Raw genomic sequence first — 26,001 nt, 5'->3', positions numbered from 1 at the left:
GTTCCTATTCAGAGACAGCTGACTCGAGCTAGTGGGAGCTCATGGAGTCTGGACTAATGACTGGGGACCAACCTAGGCCCTCTGAATGTGGGTGGCAGTTGTGTGGCTTGGTCTGTTTGTGGGGCCCCTGGCAGTGGGACCAGAATTTAGCCCTGGTCCATGAACTGACTTTTTGGAGCCCATTCCCTGTGGAGGGATACTTTGTTGAGCCTTGATGCAGGGAGGAGGAGTTTGGTCCTGCCTCAACTTGATATGCCAGACTTTGTTGACTCCCCATGGGAGGCCTTACCTTCTCTGAGGAGTGGATGAGGGTTGTGGGGGAAGGTGCCGGGGTGGGGAGTTGGAGGAGAAACTGTGGGTGGTATGTAAAATGAAAAAATATAAAATAAGAAAAAGTCCTTGTTCAGTTTTCCCATCTGTATAGGAGACATTTCTATGTCAGTAGATATTATTTTGAAATAGTATACAGGGCCGAGCAGGGGTGGGATATACCTTTAATCCCAGCACTGGGGAGGCAGAGTCAGGGGGATCTCTGTGAGCTTTTGCTTCTGATATTTATCTTTAACTCTCAAGATACAAGCACATAAATTCTTTAATATAATGAATTAATAATTACTATTTCCTCATGTGTGAAATGATGCTGACCATAGTACAATATTTTCATTTGAAATAAACTCATGGAAAATAGTAGATATTCAGTTGTCTAAATGGAGTCTGCTCCTTGTAAAGCTCAGGAGGAGACAGCTAGTACAGTCATCTTCCTTAGGCAAAGACAACTAGAACTTCACTCCTCTTCACTGGTCATTTCCCTCCAAGTCAGGAGAGTAACCTACTGGGAAGCCATTGACCAGAAATGTCTAAGAGTGAGTGATTAAAGTATTTGACCAACATCTCCTGATTCTCCCACAATCCTACCAGGGATTTTTGAGTCTGATGCCAACCCATTGAGACTATGCACAATGGGGCCTGCATTTCAAGAAGGTATTGGATTCCGCAATGCATGCTCAAGTGCTATGTGTAGTAGTGGTTCCCCTTTAATAAACATACAACAAGAATTATCTACACACATAGGAAATCAAATGAAAATTAATCAAAAAAAGAGCAAGAGTGTTTTGTGATACTGTGTAAGGTACCTGAAGCGAAAACAGGATGATTGTGTTCGGTTACAGTATACATGCTTTGCATGTTAACTATTATTTTTTAACTGTTCATTAGTGTCCTTGTCATTGGGAAGTTCCCCCAGCAGAGGGAAGCACAGCTTCATTATTAATCTCATAAGTTGAAATAGAGAGAATGAGCTTGCACTGCAACGATACATTTTAAATGGAGGTTGATTGATGTTTCGAGTGAAATAAGCAACTGTGATGCTTAAAATGTCTTAATATCTTACAGAAAGCATACAGCATATTGCTTGCAAACTGCCCACTTCGAGGAAATATACAACTAGTATTTTAACATAAGGACATTGCTTCCTTGTCTATCTGACTCAAATACTCAGAAAGAATATACTGGCTTTGTATCATCATCATATAGACATATGGCTTCTCAGTTGATTTGAACATTAACTCTATTAAATTTATTTGATATGTTTTGATGAAAAATTCTATTGCCTACCTCCTTGACTAGCTAATATGTAAAAGGATGTTCATAAATCTGGCTTCTTTTTGTCTAAGACATTTGAGTTTTGTGTCTCATAAAGATCTAAAATCTTGAATTTCTTACACTTGTGATCATAAAAGCTATTCCTGTTTTGTGTGTTCTTTAGCAGTTACTTCAGGCCAGATCGTACTTCCCCCTAAGTACTCTTGAAGAGATGTGTGCACTCTTGTCAATTTAGTGTCCGAGATTTAAAGTTAAAGAGTGTGACTTACCATGGTGCTGTAAGTCTGAACAGTGAGTCAGTGGGTCTCCATTTCTTATATCTTGTCGTCTTGTGCGTCTAAAACAATTACATTTAAGAGACATTATTCTATCTCTATTTTCCCAGTTAGAAATTTCCGAAGAGTCAAATCTTATTGAATATTACAGACAAGAAAGCAAGACATGCATTTTCATCCAGTGTGGGTGGAGAAGGGGTCAAAGGTGATCAAATGGGGAACAAGGACACTGAATTCAGCAACTGCAATCAAAGGCCTTTATCACTGACAGACAAGAAATGCTTGTTTTCCAACAGGTATCAGTCAACAGCAATCTAACACTGAGAAGCTCTAGACTTCACTTTAGAGGAAATAAGGAATAATATGCTGAAACAGCAACCCATTTCTTCAATAAACACAATCCAACTATTGTTCTCATCATCTATGTGGGTGTAAGCTTGAAAATTAAAATTCACATGAATAATGATTTTTCCTGATTGCTCAAACATACTTTTAAAATATACTATTGTCTAACTTTAGAATGTTTAAACTAAAAATTATTTCTTTTATTGCTTTTTAATTTTGTCATATCAGTATTTTATAGAAAAGCATTTTTTTTTTATTTTTTTGAGACAGGGTTTCTCTGTGTAGCCTTGGCTGTTCTAGAACTCACTCTGTAGACCATGCTGGCCTCGAACTCACAGAGATTGTTTGCCTCTGTCCTAAGTGCTGGGATTAAAGGCATGCACCACCACAGTCCAACTTAGAAAAGCATCTTTAATGTGTATTATTTGATTTTTTTCTTTGGTATCAGGGTTTGAAGTCAGAGCCTATTGCATGTGCTGTACCATTGGACTACACTTCCAGCATCTGTCTCTTTCTTTCCTTGTTTTAGATAGGGTCTCCTTCTACAGTCAAGGCTGGTTTCAGGTATACACCACCATGATTGCCCTATCCTATGGCTATGATTGGAAATGAGTTTATTTGTGCATTGGAGAAATGTAGGAAAACAACCACAAGTGTTGAACTTAAAGGCAAGATCTTCTTTTGCTGGGAGAGTGGGTGGACCAAGATGACCTTCTCTTTTACAGAAGAGCAGAACGTATACATACATCAGACTAGAGTTAGGTTCCTTGCCAGGCTTCTCAAACTGTATGTGAGGTTACTTGCAATTAGACACACTTAGAGGAGGAGTTGGTCTCCTGCTACCAGATACAAAATAGATAAAGACAGAGAGATAAGAAAATATGGAGAATGGCTGTGTGTAACACACAGGCAAAGCCTAGCTGTACTTGACTGATTTTTTTTCTTTTTCATCAATTTTAAAGGTATTATCTTGCGATGAAATTAGTTACCATCCTTGAAAAGAGCACCTTTATTGGTCATTGAAAATTGTAAACATGGAATTCATTACAGTGCTCATAAATTTAGAGGTCTAAAGTATTTATAGATTTCTATTTGTAGAAGTAGTGAGACTATCAAACAGATGTGTACATTTGAAAATTGAGCCAACAAGAAAACTGTGAAACTTGAACCACAAAGCATTGGGGAAAGCCTTTCTCAATGGTTCAAGCTTTAAAAACTGCTATCAGAAGATATATATGCTGAAAGGACTCTACACACCCTTCTCAAACACATTTCTAGTGCCAGACACATGGAGTTGGATCAAGTAAAACTTATAATTCACAAGAAAAACAAAAGCACTATCTTTTGGTCTTAATTTGTGGATGTGTGAGAACCACTTGCAAATATATGAGGTTTAAATGATAGTTAATTTTATTTCTTTTTCTCCTTTTTTGATAAGAAAAACTTAAAATGCAAACCTCTCATTACCAAATCTTGCAATGTTCTCATTATTATTTCTTATAAAGAAAATAGTCATTTTTAGATCAAATATGAATTCCATATGTACATTTGAGTAACACAAAAGTCCCCTAGAGCTAAAAAGTTTAAAGAAGGACAAAAATTTCATCTTAAATAATTTATAATTATCACAGTAATGACTGTATATTGCAATGTATTGAAAGATCCATAGTTTCTCTAATCAAGATATATTAGACTCAGCCAGTTTTTTCAACTGTAAAACTCCAAAAGATTATGAAAGTGTTAATCATAACATTTCAATCTAGAATTCTGAAAGATTAAGAAAACTCGGTCAAGCCGGGCAGTGGTGGCGCACGCCTTTAATCCCAGCACTTGGGAGGCAGAGGCAGGCGGATCTCTGTGAGTTCGAGGCCAGCCTGGGCTACCAAGTGAGTTCCAGGAAAGGCGCAAAGCTACACAGAGAAACCCTGTCTCGAAAAAACCAAAAAAAAAAAAAAGAAAACTCGGTCATGTATGTGATCTACAGTAGGAGTTTTTACATTTAGAATCAGTGTGATTCTGTGTTCTAATTTTATGCTAATATGATGAAGCTAAGTTATTAGTGAATTTCTTAAAAAAGATATATTATTTATTTATTTTATGTATATGTTTGTGCATCTGTGTGCATTCATAGATATACCATGAGACCAGAAGAGGGGGCTGGAGACTCTGATGCTGAAGTTCTATGTGGTTGTGAGTCATCTCTGTGGGTCTAGGAACTAACCTGGGGTCCTCTGGAGAAGCAGTGAATACCCTTAACCACTGAGCCATCTCTCCAGCCCCAGTTGTAGCTCTTTAATATTGAAACAATAATATCTCAAACATCAGTGGAAATATTTAAGTTGATGTTAGGGTCATGATTTCCTATAACATTTGTAACATTATAAATGCTGCAGAATATGTTTCACTACTGTGAAAGGCTGATATACAGAGCTTCTCTGGAAATGTTATCTATGCTAAAACAAAGTTATATTGCTCCTAGAGTGCAGTGGCTTAGGGTTGGTGGTGACTTTTCTCTGTTTGAATAGGTCAATATGCATGGTGGTAAGCTTGAAGGTACATTAACAAGATATTACATATTCTTTCATTAATCCATCACTATGTCCTCCCGAAACAGTAATTATCAAGAAAGAAAGGCAACTCTAAGCAAAGAGTAGAGAATATGGTCATATTGCTGCTTTGTAAAATTAAGAACTATTTTTATTTTATTAAACACTAGTAAACTAATTTGTTTGCAACTTTAGGTTGTGTCTAACAGTTCTCTGTAATATGAGAGCATTTTCTGAAAATAATATTACATTAAATGATTAAATTGCCATTCTGTTTTATTGTTTTTATTTAAACATTTTATATACAATGTAGTTTACTATAATCTTTCTCCTCCTCAACACCTTCCCAAATCCTTCTCATTCTTTATGCCTTGGCTCTTGCATAGGAAGTTGCAATTTTGTTTAATCTGTTTGTGTTGTTCTCAATAAATTTTTGTTTGTGCATGTCTGCATTGTGTATGCTGTATATATATTTTGAGCATGCAGATGTATGTATATGTGTGCCTGTATACTCTAACAGTGGTGCCTTCCTCTGTTGCTCTCTGCTACCACCACATCATCACCATCACCATCACCATCATCATCACCATCATCATCATCAATATCATTGTTTTGAGACAGGGTTTCTCACAAACCAGGAGCCCACTGAACTGGCTGAACCTGGAGCTCACCAGCTTTCTCACTGGAGAAGCTGATCAGTGAGCTCTCTGTGTCTGCGCGCCCTCCCCTCAGCAGTGTAGATCTGTGACTCTTTTCCAGGCTTTCCCCTGGGATCTGGGATTCTGAACTCAGGTACTCCTGCAACAAGCACTTACCAACTAAGCCATCTCTCCCACACCTGTCGACTAACTTCCTAATTATAACTTAGCAATTTTATTTAAACAATTCCCTGTAAAATAATTTTAAGTATTATCAAGATAACATTTAAAATGCATGAGTAGTACATATACACACGCTCACATACACATATGTGTGCACGCAGATGAAATTGATTATATAGTTTTTTGTTTCAAGTTTAAGCTGTAAACACAGGATGATGTTGTAATAACAGGGACAATCAAAATTTCCTGAGGTAAATGAAATATTTTTAGGAATGTTACTTAATCAATATTAATACACTAAAGACATCAATGCAACATTTTTACATGTAGGAAGAAATTCTTGACTTTCACTGAATCTATGTGCATGTGTGTCTTGAGTGTTGGGGCAGTGAGACACATGCCCATTGCCTTTGTGAAGCAGAGATGATACCTCGTAGTTCAGTACTCTCCCTACTCTGTGCTTGAGGCAAGACCTTTTGTTGTTTGCTGCTGAAATACACCAATCAGGCTGGCTGTCTTGTCCTGCCCCTTGTCCCAGCTCGCTTGCCATGGCAGCACTGGGAATGCACATGCTCACACTACATGCAGCATAGGTAGGTTTGGGGGTTCGATCTCAGGGCCTCACACTTGCATGACAAGGAGTTTGCCCACTAACACATTGCCCCAGCCTTCATTTTGACTTTTTATGATTAGGTCTTTCTATATTCCTTAGATTCCAAAAGCAAATGAACTCCTGTCTGTTAAGAAATTTCTTTTTATTTGGTAACATAAATGGCCTTATTAAAATAAAAAAACCAGAACATAATATCTCTAGATTTAAAAAAAGTAGATTTGTGGATGATAGAACATTGGGTTCAAAAATTACAAGGCTGTCTTCTGTTAATAACTTTTTGTGTATTTTGACCCTATCTCTCTTTTATTAAAATAAAACCACAAATCTAATTTCCAAACATAAGAACTTAGGGATATTATGTTGTCCTAAAGTCCTTCAGTTATTTGTTCTATCTCATTTAGGATCCAACTTTCCTACTCTATACTCTTCTTGTTTTGTGGTTTTTAAGGAAATGGGAAAACAAACAAGAACAAAGTAACAATGACAGTCCTAACTATGATGTGTATACCCCAACCTCCCTTCATCTGCACAGCACAGTGGTGTACTTCTTCATAGAGGGCTGTTCTAGAAAGCAGACCACTAACTCTGCTAAGAAACATTCTATTTCCCCATTAACGCTCATCTTACCTCTTTGCAGTGGGAAAATAGCGTGAGCACGATGACCCATCCCAGGCACAGTAAGGGTCGCGGGCGAGGCAGCATTCTGCACAGGCCTTGCCATAAACGTCACAGCGATGGAGAGGAAGCTGTGCCACCCCAGCAGCTGAGCCAATGTACAGTTGTTGCTGTGGATGAGCAAAGAAAACACTCTTTTGACCTCTCCTTTAAAACCAACTTGTTGAGCCTCATCAACAATAAATTTTATTATGGATCGTAGTTGTTTTAGATATTTCTTCCAAGGTCTGGCAGATGATACAGTTGTAAGTGGAGCAGAAACCAACTGCAAGCATCTGACTGCCAAGTGGAGAGAGAGACATGCTTTTCTCACTAGAGGACTGGTTGATGATACAGCAAGCCTTAACCAAGCCTGATGATATTCTGATGTAGATTCCAGGGACCCACATGATGGGAGATGAGAACTGACTTCCCCAAACAGGCCTCTGTCCCTCACACCTATGAATCACTCTATGACAACCCCAATACATAAACTATGAACAAAAATGCAACACATTTTAAGTTAAGTTAAGTTATGGATACTGAGACATATAATAATAGTCCATAGGCGAAGCCGGGCGTTGGTGGCGCACGCCTTTAATCCCAGCACTCGGGAGGCAGAGCCAGGCGGATCTCTGTGAGTTCGAGGCCAGCCTGGGCTACCAAGTGAGCTCCAGGAAAGGCGCAAAGCTACACAGAGAAACCCTGTCTCGAAAAACCAAAAAAAAAAAAAAAAAAAAAAAAAAAAATAATAGTCCATAGGCAAAAGACTTTAAAGTATATTTTAATTTTCTAGGATGCAGATGAAAATTGAATTTTAGAACAACTTCATTGTGAACAACAGGATGATCTTTGAAATTATAAATTGTCTGAAAGTCAGAAATGGACATGATCAACATTGCATTCCCAGAGACTTTCACTTATAGGCTATATTTGTACATGTGGACGTGTGTGTGTATGTGTGTGTGTGTGTGTGTGTGTGTGTGTATGTGTATTCATGTGTGTATGTAAATTGAATGTATACTGAAGTATTTACTGAAATCTAAGAAATTATTGAGGAGTAGTTTTATAGATAATAGGCCAGTGCTTAGAGTTAAGCAAAATACTGATATCTTATAAAAGTATAATAAGAGGTAAGAATAACAAATCTATTTCCTTGTGCATATATTTCCTTGTTAAATATGCTATTACATGCAATGAAGTAGAGAAACAAATTATTATGTATATTAATAGATGCTTAATTTGTTTTGCTATATTAATTTTAATATTATACAGAATGAGTTTGTAAATCAACACAGTTTAAGAAATGTTGATTCCTTACTAACACATTATGTTTCATCTTTTTTAAAATAATGTTCTTAGAGATCTGCTGAATAATGGCAGTTTCAATGTGATAAAAAATGAGGCCGATATAACATACTGAGCAAAAGTGAGGTGACTTAGGGCTTTGTAGCAATAACCGTAAACATGGTTGACAATGATAAACATGGACATGATGACCCTGACATTGGCATCCTATTTTCTTTTGATGTCTTTGAGACATTTTTGTATAGGTTAGGTTAGCCTTAATCTCTTGAATCTCCTGCACCACCACCCCCATGCCCTACCCAAGTGTTGGGATTATGGGTGCTGCTACCAGCCCTGGCTTTGTGATCCAGTCTGAAAAGGTCAGTGGCCAAATTGGCCATATTACCAAAAGATCTCATGCTTGGCTAATAATGTTTCAGAAGCATATGCCAAATTCATAATTATAGATTTATAGGCATATGGCCTTTGAGTAGGAAAAGAACTACCCAAACAAAGTATCTATATCTGATGCATGCCTTTAGGAGAAAAATAGAAAAAACATACAGGAAAAGGAAAAAAAGCAAAAAGAGTATAGCCATCCACATGATTTATGGTTATGAAAACCTAAACTCCAATAAATTGCTCCAAATTAAATGCAATTCAATGTCATTTTGATTTCATCATAATTCTTCAGGATTACTAATGATACATAAAATCATCATGCTATTCACGTGAAGCATAGGGGCTTGCAGGCATCAGTGAGCATAATCTAGTGACTAGCTTAGGAACCTGATGTGCTTTTTCTGCCCAATTTAACATCACCGCAGGAGATTTCACTAGCCTCCTTATGAGTGGTGGGCCATAAGAAGGACGTGATTTCATTATCTAGAAGGTTAGTTATAGCGTCACATGGCCCTCCTGAAATGCTGTCTCACTTTAAAAATGCTCCTAAGAGTGGATGAAATTGAGTCATATTGAGTGAAATCCATCTCCCCTCCATCAGTGGAAAATGTAAGTCCAGGATTCTTTCTTCTATTGTGATAACTGATATTGGCACTTTTTAGTTGAATGTTGTATTAATAGACAATGCTTTAAAATGTTTAAAATCTTAATTTTCTTTTTCAAACAGGATGTTTGGCTAAATTAGACTTAGAGGTAATTCAGTAAGGATTGGCTCGGAAATCTAGCAGGGAAATAAATATAAATAAATGCCTTTAAAATCATTACAGGAAAGATTATTCCTGTCTAGCTTCCACCCTGGAAAGCCCCAGATTTCCTTGCCAACATGTGACAATTTTTAGATTTGAAGAACAGGTGAATACATGTTAACGAGGTGTAAGATAGCAGTATCAGGTCAATAACATCTGCACTCTGAGTTTAAATATCTTGGAGATTATCAATCTATTTTGATACGTCTGTGTGGAAAGGGCACACACTGCATTTCGTTGGCAGTATGATTTAGTGTTTTGTTCAAGAGGTGGAACACTGTCAAAGGCAAGGCAGGCCAACAGGTCAGAAACAACTGTAGCCAACTGAATCTTACACCCACAGTTCTGTACACAAGTTTTTACAGAAGAAAAGCAAGTCCTAGTTCACTATCATTTCTATATTATGTAAGTTACTAATTGACTTCAGCTTGGTCTACCAATTTAGTTCCAAAATTATCATTCATATATTGGACTGAAGCATAGGTAGCAATGCAGAAAATGTAATTGTTAGAAGTCAAACTTGTGTCATAGCCATAGTTATTGAGAAATCAGTTGCTTTTCTTGTGTGTCTTGTCAAAAGGTCTGTTTGATATGAATGGAAAGACTAATCAGAAGCTGCCCTTAAACTCTGAATTTTTAGCATTCTAGAATATTCTACTTGGGTGCGTCATTGTATGTTTAACTGAGGTGAAAGCCTCCTTTTCTGTTCTCGTGATACAATACAGCCGAAGGCAGGAGCTGCATTTTAAGCTAAGATCTTCTGAACGTAACAACCAATTGCTTGCTTTTATGAATCTGTAAGGTGCATAGGTGTTTATTAACCTATAAGGCACAGATGACACAATTTCCTTCTGTTCGCTTGTTAGATTCTTTCACTACTCACTGTGAACCAATCTATAAAATATGACAGATGACAAATAGATCTATCAAGTTCAAGCAGAAAACTAACAGAACACAGTATTGATGGCAGCCTATTATGATTGTACCTGCTTCGTAGAAAGTTCCATTGCTGATATAGTTGTTGGTTCCTAAAAGAGAAGCAAAAGAAGTGTTTGATAAAGCTAATGGATAAGTGGTTAACACACTTACTAAGTTCTCAGGGAAGTAATGTCACTGCTGACAACAAACGGTGTAACTGGAAATAAGATCTGTGAAGAAGCTGAAGAGGTGACTGCTAATGTGTGAATAAGGGCCCACCAGCACAGTCCAGATGGAAGTCCTTGGGGATCCTACCTGCAGCTGGGTAAGTTGTGTTTGTCACCCCCTGAATAGACCTAGAGAAAACTTCTCAGTAGGTCCACAGCAAATCAAGAAAAAGTAAATTATCTAATCCCCCTTTTCTTATTTCCTTAACTTCATTATCCTCTATTTCCCCTTCTATTGGTATGTGAGACAAAGACAGGCATCCCATGTTCTCCTTGGTCCTTTAGGTGGAACTGGATGCTCTAACCTGACTGTCATCAGTTCCATTCACCTCGCTGTCTTCTCCATCTAGCCATCCTCTAGATGATCTTTCATTTTCAGAAGCAGAATTCCCCAGTGAAACTCCATTGAGCCTCCAAGTCCTTCAGTGATCACTCCCTTTTAGCATTCCCCTGTCTCTTTGGTGTCTGCCCGACAGTCCTGACTTCTTTAGCTCCCCTTGCCATTCTTCCCCCTCAGCCTTCACTGCACTGAGCTGGGCCACTCTGGTGCTGCCCACCCCACATGCAGAGGCAGAGCTCCAACTCCCCACTTCACACCTGATGGCAAAACTGAGCACATGATTTTCTTCACTTCTGCACAACCTGCCTGGCACGCTAGTGAAACAAGTAGTGAAGGATGTGTATTAACTTAATGGGCTAATTTAGAGATTTCTAATACTTTTCTATTGTAGGGTATTGTACAGCTTAAGTGAGTAATAGGAATTATTAAATATAATAACAATTTCTTATAGAAATATCAATCACAAAGACAACTATGATGCAAATAATTTCAGCCCATTGTGTCTACATAGAAAGGGCATATTTACTATTTAGTAGTATCAAGTCCCCAAATAAAAGCTGTATTTCATGATAAATATTCCGCTTTAAGGGATTTTAGGTTTCTACAATATTGGAATAAGTTAACAAATAAGGAATTAAATGTGTCAGGAGAAATTTCCATGGCAACCTCTCCCCCTCTAATCATCTCACATGAGAATTTCTCAAGCGAATAAAAAAATAACTAAGTTCATGTGGGTCTGTATTGAAGAAATTTTATAGTCAAGCTTCAAGGCATTGAAAGTTAACATCCAATGTAATAGAATATGAGGTCTAAGTTCTTTTTAAATAGAGTTGATTGCATTTCTACTTCATATTTATTGATAATACAAAAGCAAAGACATCTATAAAGTAGATGAAAATGGGTTATCACGTAAACTGTAAAATAGGAGACAAACTCGAACACACATCAGATTTCAGTCATATTATTGTGCCAATATTCAAGATTAAGCTCATATATTAATTAATATAACCTTATTTATTATTTATACCAGGAAGTTAATAGCAATTTAGAATATGTACTGCAACTGAATTTTAATGCACAATATATCACACTGACATCCATTTAAATAAGATGTATTTTTTCTGAGAAATAACTGGAGGCAAATATGACTTCCATTTACAACAGATGTAGCTTCATAAGCATTTTTTCCATGAAATTGGTTTCAATTGCAAATTTAATTGGTGTTCAAGTTTAAAAAAATGAAATAAAAAACTTAGCATCTTTTCAAGATTTTCTATGACTCCAATTTACTATACATCTCCCAGATATTTTAATTTAGTCCTTATTAAACTTTTGCACTTGCAAAGCTTTTTCACCTGCTGATCCCGGGAGATTCTGATATAGCTCACTGGATGCTCAGTACTGGAAAGGAAGCTCCTTCAGAAGAAGTTAGACTGGGGCTTGGAAAGCATCAATTATGTTTTACATTTGAATGAAAATTAAACTCTTTCATTTGTTTGCTCAGCTGTTCATGGAATATTGCATAAATTGGGTTTAAAATGCAAGTGTTATTGATGTCACTGCCTTGCAGCCCTTTGCAGCCAACAGAACTATAAAGAAAGCCCTTTGTCCCCAAGGCGCCATGGCTGCGTGTGAAACTTCACCAACTCAAAAGGAAAGCCCATTGGAAGGACTGGAAAGAAAAACTCACACTGACCAGTTAAGGTGAAAAATCACCATGTGTCTGGCTTTTTATATCTCCTTAATTTAAAAAAAGACAAAGATAGGGAAGCCAAACATTCTAGAACAGATTTTTATGAGCGTAACTATTTTCCAATAACTAACATTTACCAATTAGCTTAATTTTACTCTAAAACCAGAATCTTTATGAGTTTATGATTGCAGTCTTCATTATATGAAGAAATCGATGCTCCATAAGCTAAGCAGGTCACTCAGAAGCACATAGTGAACCCACTCAAGCTCAGGCGAGTGCTAGCGAAACGCATTTCAATCTGCTGTATGTTAGTGCTACAGTGCAATTCGGAATATTTACTAGCAGGTGTGCTAGTTCCTCAGTCTGACACCAATGCCAACGTTACCTCTTAGAGGCTATTAAAAGCTCTGCTCTGAAATGGAAATTTTATTGCCATAGAATATTTTTCTTCCTATGCAGTGATTGGGATGTGATTTCACCCTGAATAAAAGTATCTTGTAACCAAAACCACTGGAATGTTCTGTGATTAGCCAGGGTGTTTTCCTAAACCGATCTCAAGATGGCAAGAGGTATGTACTGGTTTTAATCCAAGAATTTATGGGTTATTCAGTCTGAAAGAGACTCATACCAACATGGTCTCATGGAGGTAGTAATATGGGTAAATTAACTTAATATTAAATGTGTTTAAAAGTTATAAAAGAGTACCAGCTAGGATCATGACCTTAAATCTTTATCTTATGTATTTACCCTATCAAGCTGAGGGGCAGCTCAGTTGATCTTTTTAAACTGTATTTTATTTTACATGGAAAGACACAAGTGTCAAATAGAACCATAGAAACTGTGACATTTTCCTGCTTTTTTCATTGTATGTGGCTATTGCTTTAATGTGTTGTGTTTTTTTTTTTTCTGTCCCCTGCTGTAAAATTAAACAAAGCTTGACAGTGAAATATTCCAATTGCTAGCCCACAATATATGTATGAACTTTGGCTGTTAGAATAGAATGCTGAAAGTAAATATTTCTGCAAACTCTGCCCAAAGATGTTTTGTCTGTTTGAGTGTCAAAGAAATAATCGTGACAATGTGCACAGCAGAGACCAGGAAGGGAATGGCAGCAGCATCTATGGAAGGAGGTAGATTTCCAGTTGCAGTCATCTTCAACACAACTGAGATACATAAACAGTTTCCTCCTTTACACTACAGGGTTAATTTTTCATTCTTAGAGATTGGTAATAATTTCTCTAAATATGGATTAAATGCCATAGATATGTGTCTTAGAAGGCATCACCAGTGTAAGTTTGAAATGTACTTCTTTGAAAATCCCCAAATAAGAACAAAATGTTATAGATATAAATATCCATATGTGCATGTCTATTGGCTCCCATCATGCTTTTTTAAAAGTCATTTTAGATTAAACTCCTTTCAAGTTGAAATTTTTATTAATATATCAAGGAATACAGGTAAGATGTCAAATGTTAACCTCAGATTTCAGAAACATTAAAAACAGAATTTAGTTACAATATTGAATTACTGCCAAAATATGCATGACTTAATTAATAAAACACAGAAAACAATGAAAAGATGAGAAAAATTATTTATAAATGCTATAACATGACTAAAATGACTCTACACAATAAAATTTAATTCTACTACGTGATAACAGAAAATCAGTCTTTGAAACTAAGATGTATAACAGAGAGGATCCTTTTACCTGCATGAGGTCAGAGACTGTTCTTAGAATAGCCACCTCTCTCTGACTCTGTCTGTCTGTCTGTCTGTCACTCTCTCTGTCACACACACACACACACACACACACACACACACACACACACGATTGAATTTTTATAAAAGCCTGATTCTATGAAAGGTGAAGGAAAACACTAAATCTGTGAATTAGGCGTTTGTAAGGAAGGGTGCCTTGCTAGTGTCACCCATGACTTATTTTTGCAACAGTTCCATTAACAATTATTTTTCAATGAGGGTTCTTTTCCCTTTTATTAAAGAATGGTATGGGATTAGATCACTAGGATTTCATGGCTCTCTTTCTGATGGACTTTTCCCCCTCTTCTTCAATCTTACTTGAGTACTGGAGTCCTTGAAAAGGAATCTTACAATCTTTATCATATTTAGTTTTTTTGCATTGGTACTGTTTCATTAATTTGATAAATGTTGACTGAATTTATTCTTTAGGCTTTAGAGATATAACAACGAATGCCAGGCAGCCATTTATAAATTTAGCCCACATTGCCCATAATTTGTTTGCTAATCTAAATGGACTCTATAGTGCATGACAGCCCATTTAGATAATTATAGTTTTCAATTTACAGGTTAAAGTTCCAATGCTTTTTAAGGTAACTCACTTGGAATAATGCATGTTAAGAATCAGTTCATACTCTACACTCAACATTTAAAAATGGCCAGAAGAATCAATTTTTAATATTGGAACTGTGATTTTTACTATTTTGAATATTTAAATTAAGGGCACACAGAACATTTATAAGGAAGTCTACTTGTGTGCAGTTTAGATGACTGAAAACAATAAAATAATAAATATTAATAATATTCCAGTTGAGCATTGTGGCACATGCTTATATAGTCAGAGTCCTCAGGTAGTGGAGGCATGAGGATCAGAGGTTCAATGCCATCCTCAGCTACACAGTGAATTCAAGGCCAGTCTGGCATACAGGAGATACTGCCCACCAAAGAAAACAGAAGCAGGTACAGTACCACCAAAAAGCCTGATAGCATATGGACCACAATGCTGTCACCACCCCTAGTGCTAGAAGCATGGGTCTCTGGATGAGGTACTATAGTCAATATTTTGCAAATAAGAGTTTTAGAGGCATTGAGTGAAGCAACGATTGTTATGCTGGTTTAAAGGAAGATTCTAAACTTTCTAGTAGAAGATTATTCAGTGTTATTATCAAAGATCTAGCCCACAGTTTACCAGGTACATGTTTGAATGACATTTCTAATTCTAATTGAATTTTTACTTCATTTTCTGCAATTTTTACTTTATTTTCTCTTCAAAAGACAATAGAACAGTGATTCCTGAGTCATGAGGCAAGTACATCTGCATATAAATGAAGTACAAAAAGGAGTGAGGGGCATTTAGCTTCAACATTAAATGTTGAGTCAACTGAAAATTATAATCTAGTGCATATATATATATATAATTTATTATTACATAAATTATATATATATATAATGTCGGTATGCCTATGTGACACATGTGGAGCACAAATGATATCACATGATTTCATTTCCTCTTTTCTATCTACTTGTCTCTTGGTATTCAACTTTATTTTATATATCTAGATTTATGAGTAAGTACCCACTGTATTATTTTATCAAAATATTTTAAATAAGCATGTTATTTGTCTTACATATAATTCATATCAAAGTGTGATATCTGTTCAAACTTTATCAGTTGGCAAGCACCCTAAAATGAGCAACATGTATAATATCTATGTTGATCTATTTCCCGTGCCCCTGCTCCAACCTCAATATACCTAATACTTGAAGATCCTCCCCATACCATTGGTGACTCAGGAAAAGGAGACAAATATTTGTCCATTTTTGAAGTTTGCAGACTGGGCATCTATTATAAATTATCTGCTACTAACATAAGCCTACTTACCCAAACTTAAGCACTGATTTTCTTAAGAAAAATACAAAATAATGTAGGAATTAGCTGAGATATCATTCTTCCCTTGGCATGTTAAATGTATCTCCCCAAAAGCTCACAGGGCTTACATATCATGGCAGATATACTATAAAGTACAAGAGAAGAAATTTTGAATTGGGAGATATTTGATCTTCAAGGTAACTTATAGAAATGGTACAAAATGTAAATCATAAATTTTCTCATTTAAAAAAGAAAATATGAGCCAGGAATTTTTATATCCTTACATTTAATTGCACTAACACTTCCAAGATTTATTTTGATTAGTGTCAGATTTTGTACTTGACAATCTAATTAGAAGTGTCTACAAGGGCGCTGTCCACGGCAACTACAGTGTCCATTTGTCTTGGGGCACAGATATGCACCTGAACCTGGGGATGATGGAAATTAGATGGCACTCACCCTGAAGACTGTCATTTCTTCCAGAAGAACCTCCTCTAAGTCATGCCAAGTCTCCTTGGGGACTGAGACTACCTTAAGGACAGTCCCAACATCTTTAAAAGAAAGCAGAGGAGAAGGTTACAGAGGAGGTAGATTAGAATGGAGTTTACCCCTAATGGGACAACAAGGATTTTTGCGAAAAGCTTTTTTTGTTTTTAACATGTGGAATGGGAAGTATGAGTGTTAGCTACAGCACACACGGCAAGCTCAGGAGAAAAATTCTTTGTTAGAGGTGGATCGCTTCCATTGTTGGTGACTCCATGCTTCCTACTTCAGGTTAACTGACCTTCCAGCTTCTGAGGCCACCTCCTACCTCCCCAGAGAGATGCCAAGATTACAGCACACTTCTGTGTCTTCTGGGGGTCTGGACCCAAGTTCTCAACTAAAACATGCACTTTTACACACTGAGCTATCTCCCCAGCCTCACCAAAAGAAGGTTTTTCCAACCTGGCTCTTTGTATTTCTTTTCCATGTGGATACATTAGTAAACTTCTACATACAAGTGCATTTTACGCATTTAGACTATAAACTATAAAGATAGCCTTGGAACACAAAAATCGATTTTTTAACGGTATCAAACTTTAAAAAAGAATTTAATCTGAAAGTATAGAAATTCTCAAAAATATATTAAAAACAACATGGCTAAGTTGGATAGCTTTTTTATTGTGTTTTAAATTTTCTTTAACTGGCATGTATTCCAGAATATACATATATATGTGTTTATGTGTATATGTCTGTATGTGTGTGTGTTTGCGTGTGTGTGTTTGTGTGTGTGTGTGTATACTTGTGGAGAGAGAAAGAAAACAATTTGACATGACAGACTTTTCTACTTTTATTTTAAAACCAGCATATGTCCATGAAGACTCTGTAGATGTGAAATGTAAGGGATACTGCCCATCCCAGGTATAAGAGCCTCAAAATTCAGCAGCACACCCCTCTCCTAGAAGCTGCCGCACTTAAAGGCCCTTAAGGCAGGCTCAATGATGCTGAAGTGATGAATGATAATGTGATTTCTCAAAATACTCTGTCTACAATACATACACTTGGAAGTCAATTCTAGAGTCTTAGAGAAATTTAAATTTAGGATTGTGAATTATAAAAAAAATTGGATTTATTTTATAGGGATTTAAACTACTACTTAATTTTCATTATCAAGAGAAAAAATGCTGTCATGAAAAGACCTGTCTTTTGCACTTCTGAAACGTGGATTTCCCTGTGTTCCAGGTGCGATTCCATTCTTTGTTAGAAGGCAAGCAGGGTTAAGACATTAATTCTAAACAATTTCAGTTTTGAGTAAATTTGATCAATTCTTTGCAGCTTCAGTTGGTTTATTTTTTAACAAACTTTATCTTTTTTCAAAGAGATTCTTACAATGAGAATAATAAGGAGTGCCATACCAGAAACAGAACCTAATCTAGTCATTCTATTGGCCATTCTCAGCGGGTTGGCACAATGTACTCTGTGTGATCAAGGCTATCCCTTCTAAAGTTTAAAAAAGGCCACTTTTAAGAGGATCCTTCTGTGTTTACAGGACCTTAGCCTGCTCATAACACCAAAGATTAAAGGGAAATTAGGTTAATCTATTTAGTGACTCCATTGGGTCTCCTGGACCCAAACACAACTTTATCTGTGTTCCAGATCAAGTTTTACCGAGTAGTATTTCAAACAATTTCACACAAATTGAATCAGATTACTCAACAAGGATCCATGTGCTATGAAGTGAAACTTAGTTAAAAGATAAAATTACTGTAATCAATTAGCTTGATGACAGATGACCCTGGTCTGTACTGACCTACAACCATCCACATTATCTAACGTTCGTTCAACATCCTCATGAAAATGGGGTTTTTAAAGGCAGTTTGTGTCCTAGAGAAATTAAATGCTCATGATTGGTTTGCTTTGGTCAAATACCCAGAAGCAGGCTTTGTCACTTTGAGAGTGAATAAGGGGCTTCTGAACTAGAGACGGAGAACAAGGCTGGTGTGACATTGTTCAACAAACCCAATTATTCTGCAGAGATTCAATTATAATTTGACATTTAAAGACAAGCGAATATTTACTGAAAAGAAATGCTATCTTGTATTTCCTGATTTCATTTGTAACCGGTAGGTACTATACACAGTCATTGCCTTTTATGGAACACTGAATCTCATTTGGATTCTTCTATTTGGTAGGGGAATGTTCTTATCCATAAGAGACTGTAATGTACTGTTAAGAACCTGACACTGTTAAACCTGGTAACATCAGAATTTCACAATTAAGTTATGAATCTTCAGGTAATTTTACTACACATTTCTGTTCTGGTGTAGTCAACGTAATTGTCTTTGTGTTTCTCACAAGGGAAAATAAATGCTATTGTACAAGGTTTCGGTGGAGCACTCTCTTTGTTTCGTTTCTTGTTGATTTATGTCAGTTAATGAAGTTAATGGAGACTAGGAATTTATTACCTTGGAATCTGACATCAAGTAGCAAGTTTCAGATTTGTAACTGGTACTTTCATAAACAGCTTTACCATTTAGAGATTATGGGAACACAAAATCACATGTCAGAGTAATAATAAGACTGAGTCTGAAAATATACCTGCAGAAATTTGTTCTAAAAGTGAAATTAGTGAAAAGATTTCATTACAGTTCTAAAGAAAAGCATCTGATGAATGTTGAATCAATTTTCTGATAATTTTTTTTCATGTTTCATTTGTAAGGCAGAAACAATGAGCAAATTATTTTGGTAACCTTTATTTGATTGAAGGTTTTCATTAGTGGTGATGTTAAAGTTCTTATAAGTTTGCAGTAACACATTCTTGGACACTTATTCAATTTGCTGGGAATTTCAGTCCTGATTTAAGGAATTTCAGTCATGCTTTGAGCAATAGTGTGTGTGTGTGTGTGTGTGTGTGTGTGTGTGTGTGTGTCCCTAACCAGAAGAATTATGATTCAATTATGATAATTGATTATTTAGTTATTAAATATACTTGATTGTATTGATCAAGTTGAAAGAATATTTATTTTAAGCTCTATGACTACAAAGTGATAACTTTTTGTGTGTTGGGAGGTTTTGTTTTGTTTAATTAGCATTTTTTCATTTTTTTTTAACACACCAACCACAGTTTTCCCTCCCTCCTCTCCTCCTGCTCCCTGTTAACACTCCCATTATCCCCATTCCCATCCACTCCCCCTTGGTCTCCACCCAGAAAGGGGCAGGCCTCCTATGGGCTTGAACAAAGCACACACCAAGTTGAGGAAGGATCTAGCCCCTCCCCCTGCACAAATGCTAGCTGAGGCAATCCAGCATGGGGCACAGGTTCCCAAAACCCAGCCAAGCCCCAGAGACAGGTCCCAATCCTTAAGAAAGTAAGGAGGGATTGTACAAGCCAGTGGGTCAAGGTCATGAGAGAGGAACTCACAGAGACAGCTGACCTGAGCACAGGGACTATACTCTAACAGTTAGGGAGCCTGCATGGGATCAACATAGGTCCTCTGTATGTGTGGCTTGGTCTGTTTGTGAGGCTCCTAGCAGTGCGACTGGGACCTGTCCCTGGCACTTGATAACATATTTTTAATGATAGATTATTCTGTATATAAATACAGTATGCTGGAAGAAAATATATAGTTGAAATTCAAAGTGTACCTGTTCCGATGAACATGACATCATACTGGCCATCTTCGGCATCCACTCGGTCTACAACAATTTGTGTGAACTGATAATTTACATCTGTTTTGATCATTATTGGGCGGTTATTAATGGGGAATACTGGATTGTACATGGCTGGGTGACTTCTTGCAAAGGTTATGACATCATCAGGAAGGTCTTTTGTGGAGTCAAATCCACCAAATGTTTTACTTGGACACTATTAGAAAAAAAGAGAATACCTTTTAAACAAAATCTAACAATTAAGAGTATAAATTATAAAATAACACTTCTTCAATAGTCTGTGAGTCTAAACCTGTAATTATTTTCCACTCTATTTGAAATTGACTAAGTAAGTATTAGCTATCACCAGCTCTTCTGTACCTAAATTAGTAGATGAAATTATCAGTGTATATTTCTAAACAAGTATTAATTCTCAATGTTAATGAATGTTTACTTATATCATATACAATAATACATATATTACAAAACTTGCAAATGTATCTGAGGTGTTCTGGATTCTGGAGAAGTCTGACACCCATGTTAATTGCATCAGCCTGTGCTTCGTTTCTATAATAGATGTTTAAAATGATGCATAAAATATGCTGTAATTAAATGCAACTAATGACATTTAGAGAAACACTACTTTTCTTGAGTCACACCCAAATATAAATGATCTTCCCCAACTAAAAGATAATAAAAACTATTCTTTATTGTCTGACTCGTAACATAAGGTTGAAAACATTATTAATGGCTTTAATAAAATAAAATAATTCAGGCCTTATTTAGTGTCTACGGCACAGAAACTAACCAATCAGAATGGAGGCAACATGGATAGGATAAATACATGTTGGCACACAAAGCTAGAAAGAATGTGTTTTTGTGAGCTGGCAGTATATCAACTCTGGATGGAAATATTCTTAAAAGTCAAGAGAAAATTAAGGTTTATTGTCTCCTCACTATGATCACTATGTAGAACAGTGTCATAGGATACAGTATACCCAGTCTTACATATCTTGTCCTACAGTTCAGTAATGCCTAACTTTGAATGTAAGTGCTTGAGAGGTAAAATGTAATTAGGATATGATCCTTATCTTACAAGATTAGAATAAGAAATCAACTTCTTGCCTGTTACTTGACAAATTCATTAATTCATGAGTTATTAAATAGTTTGAAATGAGAATACTATATATGCATATATGTTTGACCTGAACATGGATTATATATGATACTAAAATGATATACTTCTAGTTTTGATGTAAATGAGAAATTTATCTAAATATTGTTATAGAAATATCATATATCCACATTAAAACTTATAAGAAACAATGCAAAACTTCAAAAGCCTCTCAGATTATTTAGAGCACTAGAGAGATGGCGTGGCTTCTTCCAGAGGACTTGGGTATGATCCCCAGTACCCGCAAGATAGTTCATCTCCATCTGTAACTCCAGTCCCTGGGTATCCATCTCCCTTTCTGGACTTCTCAGGGTCTGTACATATGTGGTGGACAGACGTATGCAGGCAAAATACCCACAATCAGAAAATACAGAGTGAATTTTTAAAAAAAGGATCTTTGTGTTCTCCTTTACATTGTGTAAAGACATCAGGCACAAATGTAGAAATGTGTGCGTAAAAACCATAGTTAAGGATTATTTTAATTTTCCTATAAAATTATTTTAATTTCCTACAAAAACAAAATTTTTAATTTCTTCCTCTACCATCTATTTTTAATATAAAATATAATTTGCTTATAGGATTTTCTTTAAACTTCAGTAATAGCTGGGCAGTGGTGACACATGCCTTTAATCACAGCTCTTGGGAGGCTGAGGCAGCAGGGCCTCTGTGAGATCAAGGCCAGCCTGGTTTATAGAATGAGATCCACGACAGCCAGAGCTACACAACACAGTGAAAGCCTATCTTAAAAAACTAATTATTTCAACAATAGTATGTTGTTTAAATATGCACTCATGACTGCCCCTCATGGTGCTGTTGAAATGCCAGAGTCCCAGCTCTCAGCTTTGATAGAGCTGTCCATTCTCTTCCACACCTGCACTGGACAAGGCTGCCTCTAACACTGAGCACAGTGCTTGCCGATACACTTTCTCCTAACAGCTTACTGTGAGCAGGGAGTTAGTACTAAGCTATGGGACTGACCATACTTAACATAGTTCCTACCACTGAAATGGGAAAAAATAATTGGCTACTGATGTCTATACTGTGTGTGTGTGTGCATGTGTGTGTGTGTGTGTGTGTGTGTGTGTGTGTGTGTGTATGTATTCCAGTACAATACATCCCATAGAACAAAGCCTAGAATAGAGCAATTTCCGTATTTTAATTGCTGTTACTGATTTTACATACATAATTTATTTTCAGATTAAAATGTATTTTCAGTAGGGTATTTAAGACATGGAGTCCTGTCAGACAGAGGAATATAAATCTGTCTCCTAAGAAAGAGAGGACAATTTGTTATTAAAAGCTGGAGTAAATACATTTGTTTTCATATATCTCATTTGTTTCCTTATAATAAAAATATTCCATCTAGTCATTTATTATTTTCAAATTGTATTGAAGGTTTTTTTGTTGCTGTTACATCAACAGCAGCCAGGAACAATTTTTATAAAGCACAACATATTTAATTTTCTCCTAAATAATTTTAGGAATGCAGAGAAAATGAGAATACTAAATGCCTTGTATCTAGTAAGGTATTAAAAAATACTTTCTTTGAATCCATCAGACTATTAAAACACTGAAGTGAAATTAAAGTAATACCTAAATTTCAAATGTAATCCTTTTCACTATCTAAAATTATTTTTCTTAAATTTCCTTATAATTAGAAAATGTTACTCTTAGTTGCGACAGGCAAGAAATGACCTGGGCCAGGAGCTACATGTAGCTCTGGCACACATGTATAGAGATGATCTAGTCACTAAACATTTGGGGTGCGAGGCTGTGATACAAGCCAGGACACACTAAATTGTATAGTTCAATAGAGAAATGGGGTGGGAGAATCATGAGGCCTCAAAAAAAAAAAAAAAAAATGACTCATGGGCGAGTCTTCTAATCAGCTTCCTCTTACAAACAGACTTAGCCCAGTGCCATCTGTGAGGCGTTTTCTTGCTTGCTAACTGATGTAGAAGGACCCAGCTCACCGTGGGCAGTGCCATTATGGGCGTGAGCTCCTGGGTGGTGTAAGTAAGCAACCTTAGCAAAAGTGAGGGCGCTGGCCATCTACAGTGTTCTTCCAGGGCTTCTGCTTCAAGCCCTACCTTGGCTCCCCGCAGTGATGGACAGTAATGTGCCATCTAAAATAGAGTCTTTCTCCACTCCAACCCGCCTAAAGAAAATGTTACTTCTGACATGGTCTTTAGGCTGAATGCCCTGGATTTGTATCATATCAATGTGTTTCTTTTCTTTTTTTTTTTTTTTTTGGTTTTTTGAGACAGGGTTTCTCTGTGTAGCTTTGCGCCTTTCCTGGAACTCGCTTTGGAGACCAGGCTGGCCTCGAACTCACAGAGATCCGCCTGCCTCTGCCTCCCGTGTGCTGGGATTAAAGGCGTGCGCCACCACCGCCCAGCTAATCAATGTGTTTCTTTATATGTATTTTTTAAAAATGTTTTGCTACATGACTTTTTCATTTAGTTTGACACAATTTCATTGGGGTAATAATGTTACAAGCTCAATCCCAAACCACTGGATGATAATGTTGGTTTTGATACTGTTTCTTTGAGCACAGCCTTCAGTAATCAGAATGAGTAGCATCCTCCCCATCGGAGAGAGACAGCCCATATGCCTCCTGTTAATTCAGTGTTCTGTGAAGGCCATTTCCTCAGTGTTCTGCTCAGAAGAGGAAGTGCATAGGCTGCTCATTCTTATTTTGTTAAAAAATGTAGGGATGTAGAATGGTAAGGAAAGAATTTAAATACTGGCAGGTGCAGTGAATATGACTTTACATGTGGAGTTACAGGGGACCACACAGAATCCTAGGCTTGGACTTCTATTTATGGTCATGGATTCTTTGTTCTACGTTGTGCTAATGCTTACACCTGAAGTTATTTGTTTTATTTGTCAGAAATATATTCATTCCATGTGTTAATTATCAAAGTCACTTACAGTTCCCGGCCGTGGATAGGGCACTCTTCCTTGATAAGGCACCCACTGATAGTTGGGGCCATCTCTGTGAGCATATGGACCAAGGAACACTCTTCTTACGTCACTCATACTGTACATACACACAGCAGATCCCTTGAAGATGTTGCTAGGAGGGAAGAGAATAGAAACTGGCATTATCTCCAGTCAGTGGCAATGGGATGGCTTGGACTTTGTTATTATGTTTCAGATGTTAGTGATCAAACAAACAGAGTCTTTGCAATCACAAATATTGTTTAAGATTAGTTTGGTCTCATAGATATATTTTATAAATGTATAGGAATAAATCATGATTTGTTAAAGTGTGTGAAATCTTGTCTGTTATTCATCAAATATGTACATTCATATCAAATATAAACTATTAAAGCTGAACAGGAAAGACATATATGGATGATCACCTCTGAATGCATATTTGGTTTTGATGTCACAAAGAAATAAAAGCTAAAAATTCTCTTTGACCCTCAAGTATCATTACAGTATCAAGAATCTTTAAAGGGTTATTTTAAAAGCCAAATCTGGTGCTCTAAAGTAATGTACAACGCCACATGGCATGTCACACTATAATATTTTAAACTCCCAAACCAACAAGGTATGAACTGAAGTAACTGAGTTGGATCTGAAATCTATGGATAAAACACTGAGCATAGTTTTAAGGTCATAGCTGTTACTCAATGGTCAAAGTGGAGAAGTATGGTAGATATTCCTATCATTCCATGAATCAAAAGCAAGCAATTGAAATAACTGTTTGTCATTGAGATGAAACTATGTTACATTTACTTTGTTTGCAAAAAACACAGCTTATGTAATATTTTATTTAAAAATATAATGGATGTACACATTCACAATATGGAAATTTTTATCTTAGGGCTGATATCTCCCTATGGAAAATTACCTATAAGTCACATTGAAATCCCACGTAAACCACACAAGAACCACAGGTTCCTAAGCTATAAAAACTGCTCACTAGACAATGATGCAGGAGGGAAGAAGCTAATGTCTACTGGGCTCTGTCAACCATTTAACATGAGTATATGACTTAGGACTAACCTCAATAAATATGCATAGCACTTAATATTTTCATGATAGAATAAATAACAAACTGAAACACATTTGATGTATCCCACTTTCAGTGAAAAATTCTTGCATATACCCCTTTTTATTGTTACAAATATAATAATCCTGATGAATCAGATAGCTCTGAAGTTTGAGATATACAATTTAGAGTAATTTACCACCAATTACCTGTCTTATTGAAAAGAGTGAAGAAATTATTTCACCTGTTAAACACTGTCAATATTGATTGCCCAAATACTAGCATGGGAATTACCTATAGATTATTTAGAAATGCAGATTGTTAGGCACAACTCATTCTTATAGGGTCAGAAACTCTAGTGATAAATTCATTTATCACATGAATTTTTATTGCTTATATTTTATAATAAAAATTGTATATATGATTCGTAGAATAGAGAAATTGAGTTTTAACACATTCTTGGTGGTCCTCATACATAGTCAAGTCTGAGAAGGGCTGCTGCTCTAGGAAATGGGAAAAGAGAAAGACACACTGATAGTTGC

The 26,001-nt window shown here is 36.4% G+C and overlaps 1 protein-coding gene across 3 annotated transcripts in view; it reads right to left on the bottom strand.

Moving 5' to 3' along the window:
• Sema3a (semaphorin 3A) overlaps window positions 1-26,001 on the bottom strand; it is a 289,957-nt gene that overhangs the window by 13,736 nt on the left and 250,220 nt on the right. For all 3 annotated transcript variants that reach the window (XM_028862052.2, XM_028862061.2, XM_037203547.1), the window contains 6 exons: window positions 24,391-24,535; window positions 20,280-20,499; window positions 16,614-16,705; window positions 10,338-10,379; window positions 6,830-6,987; window positions 1,872-1,939 (listed from right to left, as the gene is read on the bottom strand). In XM_028862052.2, coding sequence (XP_028717885.1) covers window positions 1,872-1,939; window positions 6,830-6,987; window positions 10,338-10,379; window positions 16,614-16,705; window positions 20,280-20,499; window positions 24,391-24,535 — 725 coding nt within the window. The remainder of the gene's footprint in view (window positions 1-1,871; window positions 1,940-6,829; window positions 6,988-10,337; window positions 10,380-16,613; window positions 16,706-20,279; window positions 20,500-24,390; window positions 24,536-26,001) is intronic.

The sequence above is a fragment of the Peromyscus leucopus genome, chromosome 3 (genome assembly GCF_004664715.2).
Source record: "Peromyscus leucopus breed LL Stock chromosome 3, UCI_PerLeu_2.1, whole genome shotgun sequence".
In the NCBI taxonomy this organism is placed as follows: Eukaryota; Metazoa; Chordata; class Mammalia; order Rodentia; family Cricetidae; genus Peromyscus; species Peromyscus leucopus.
This window is presented reverse-complemented; position numbering and strand designations above follow the sequence as displayed.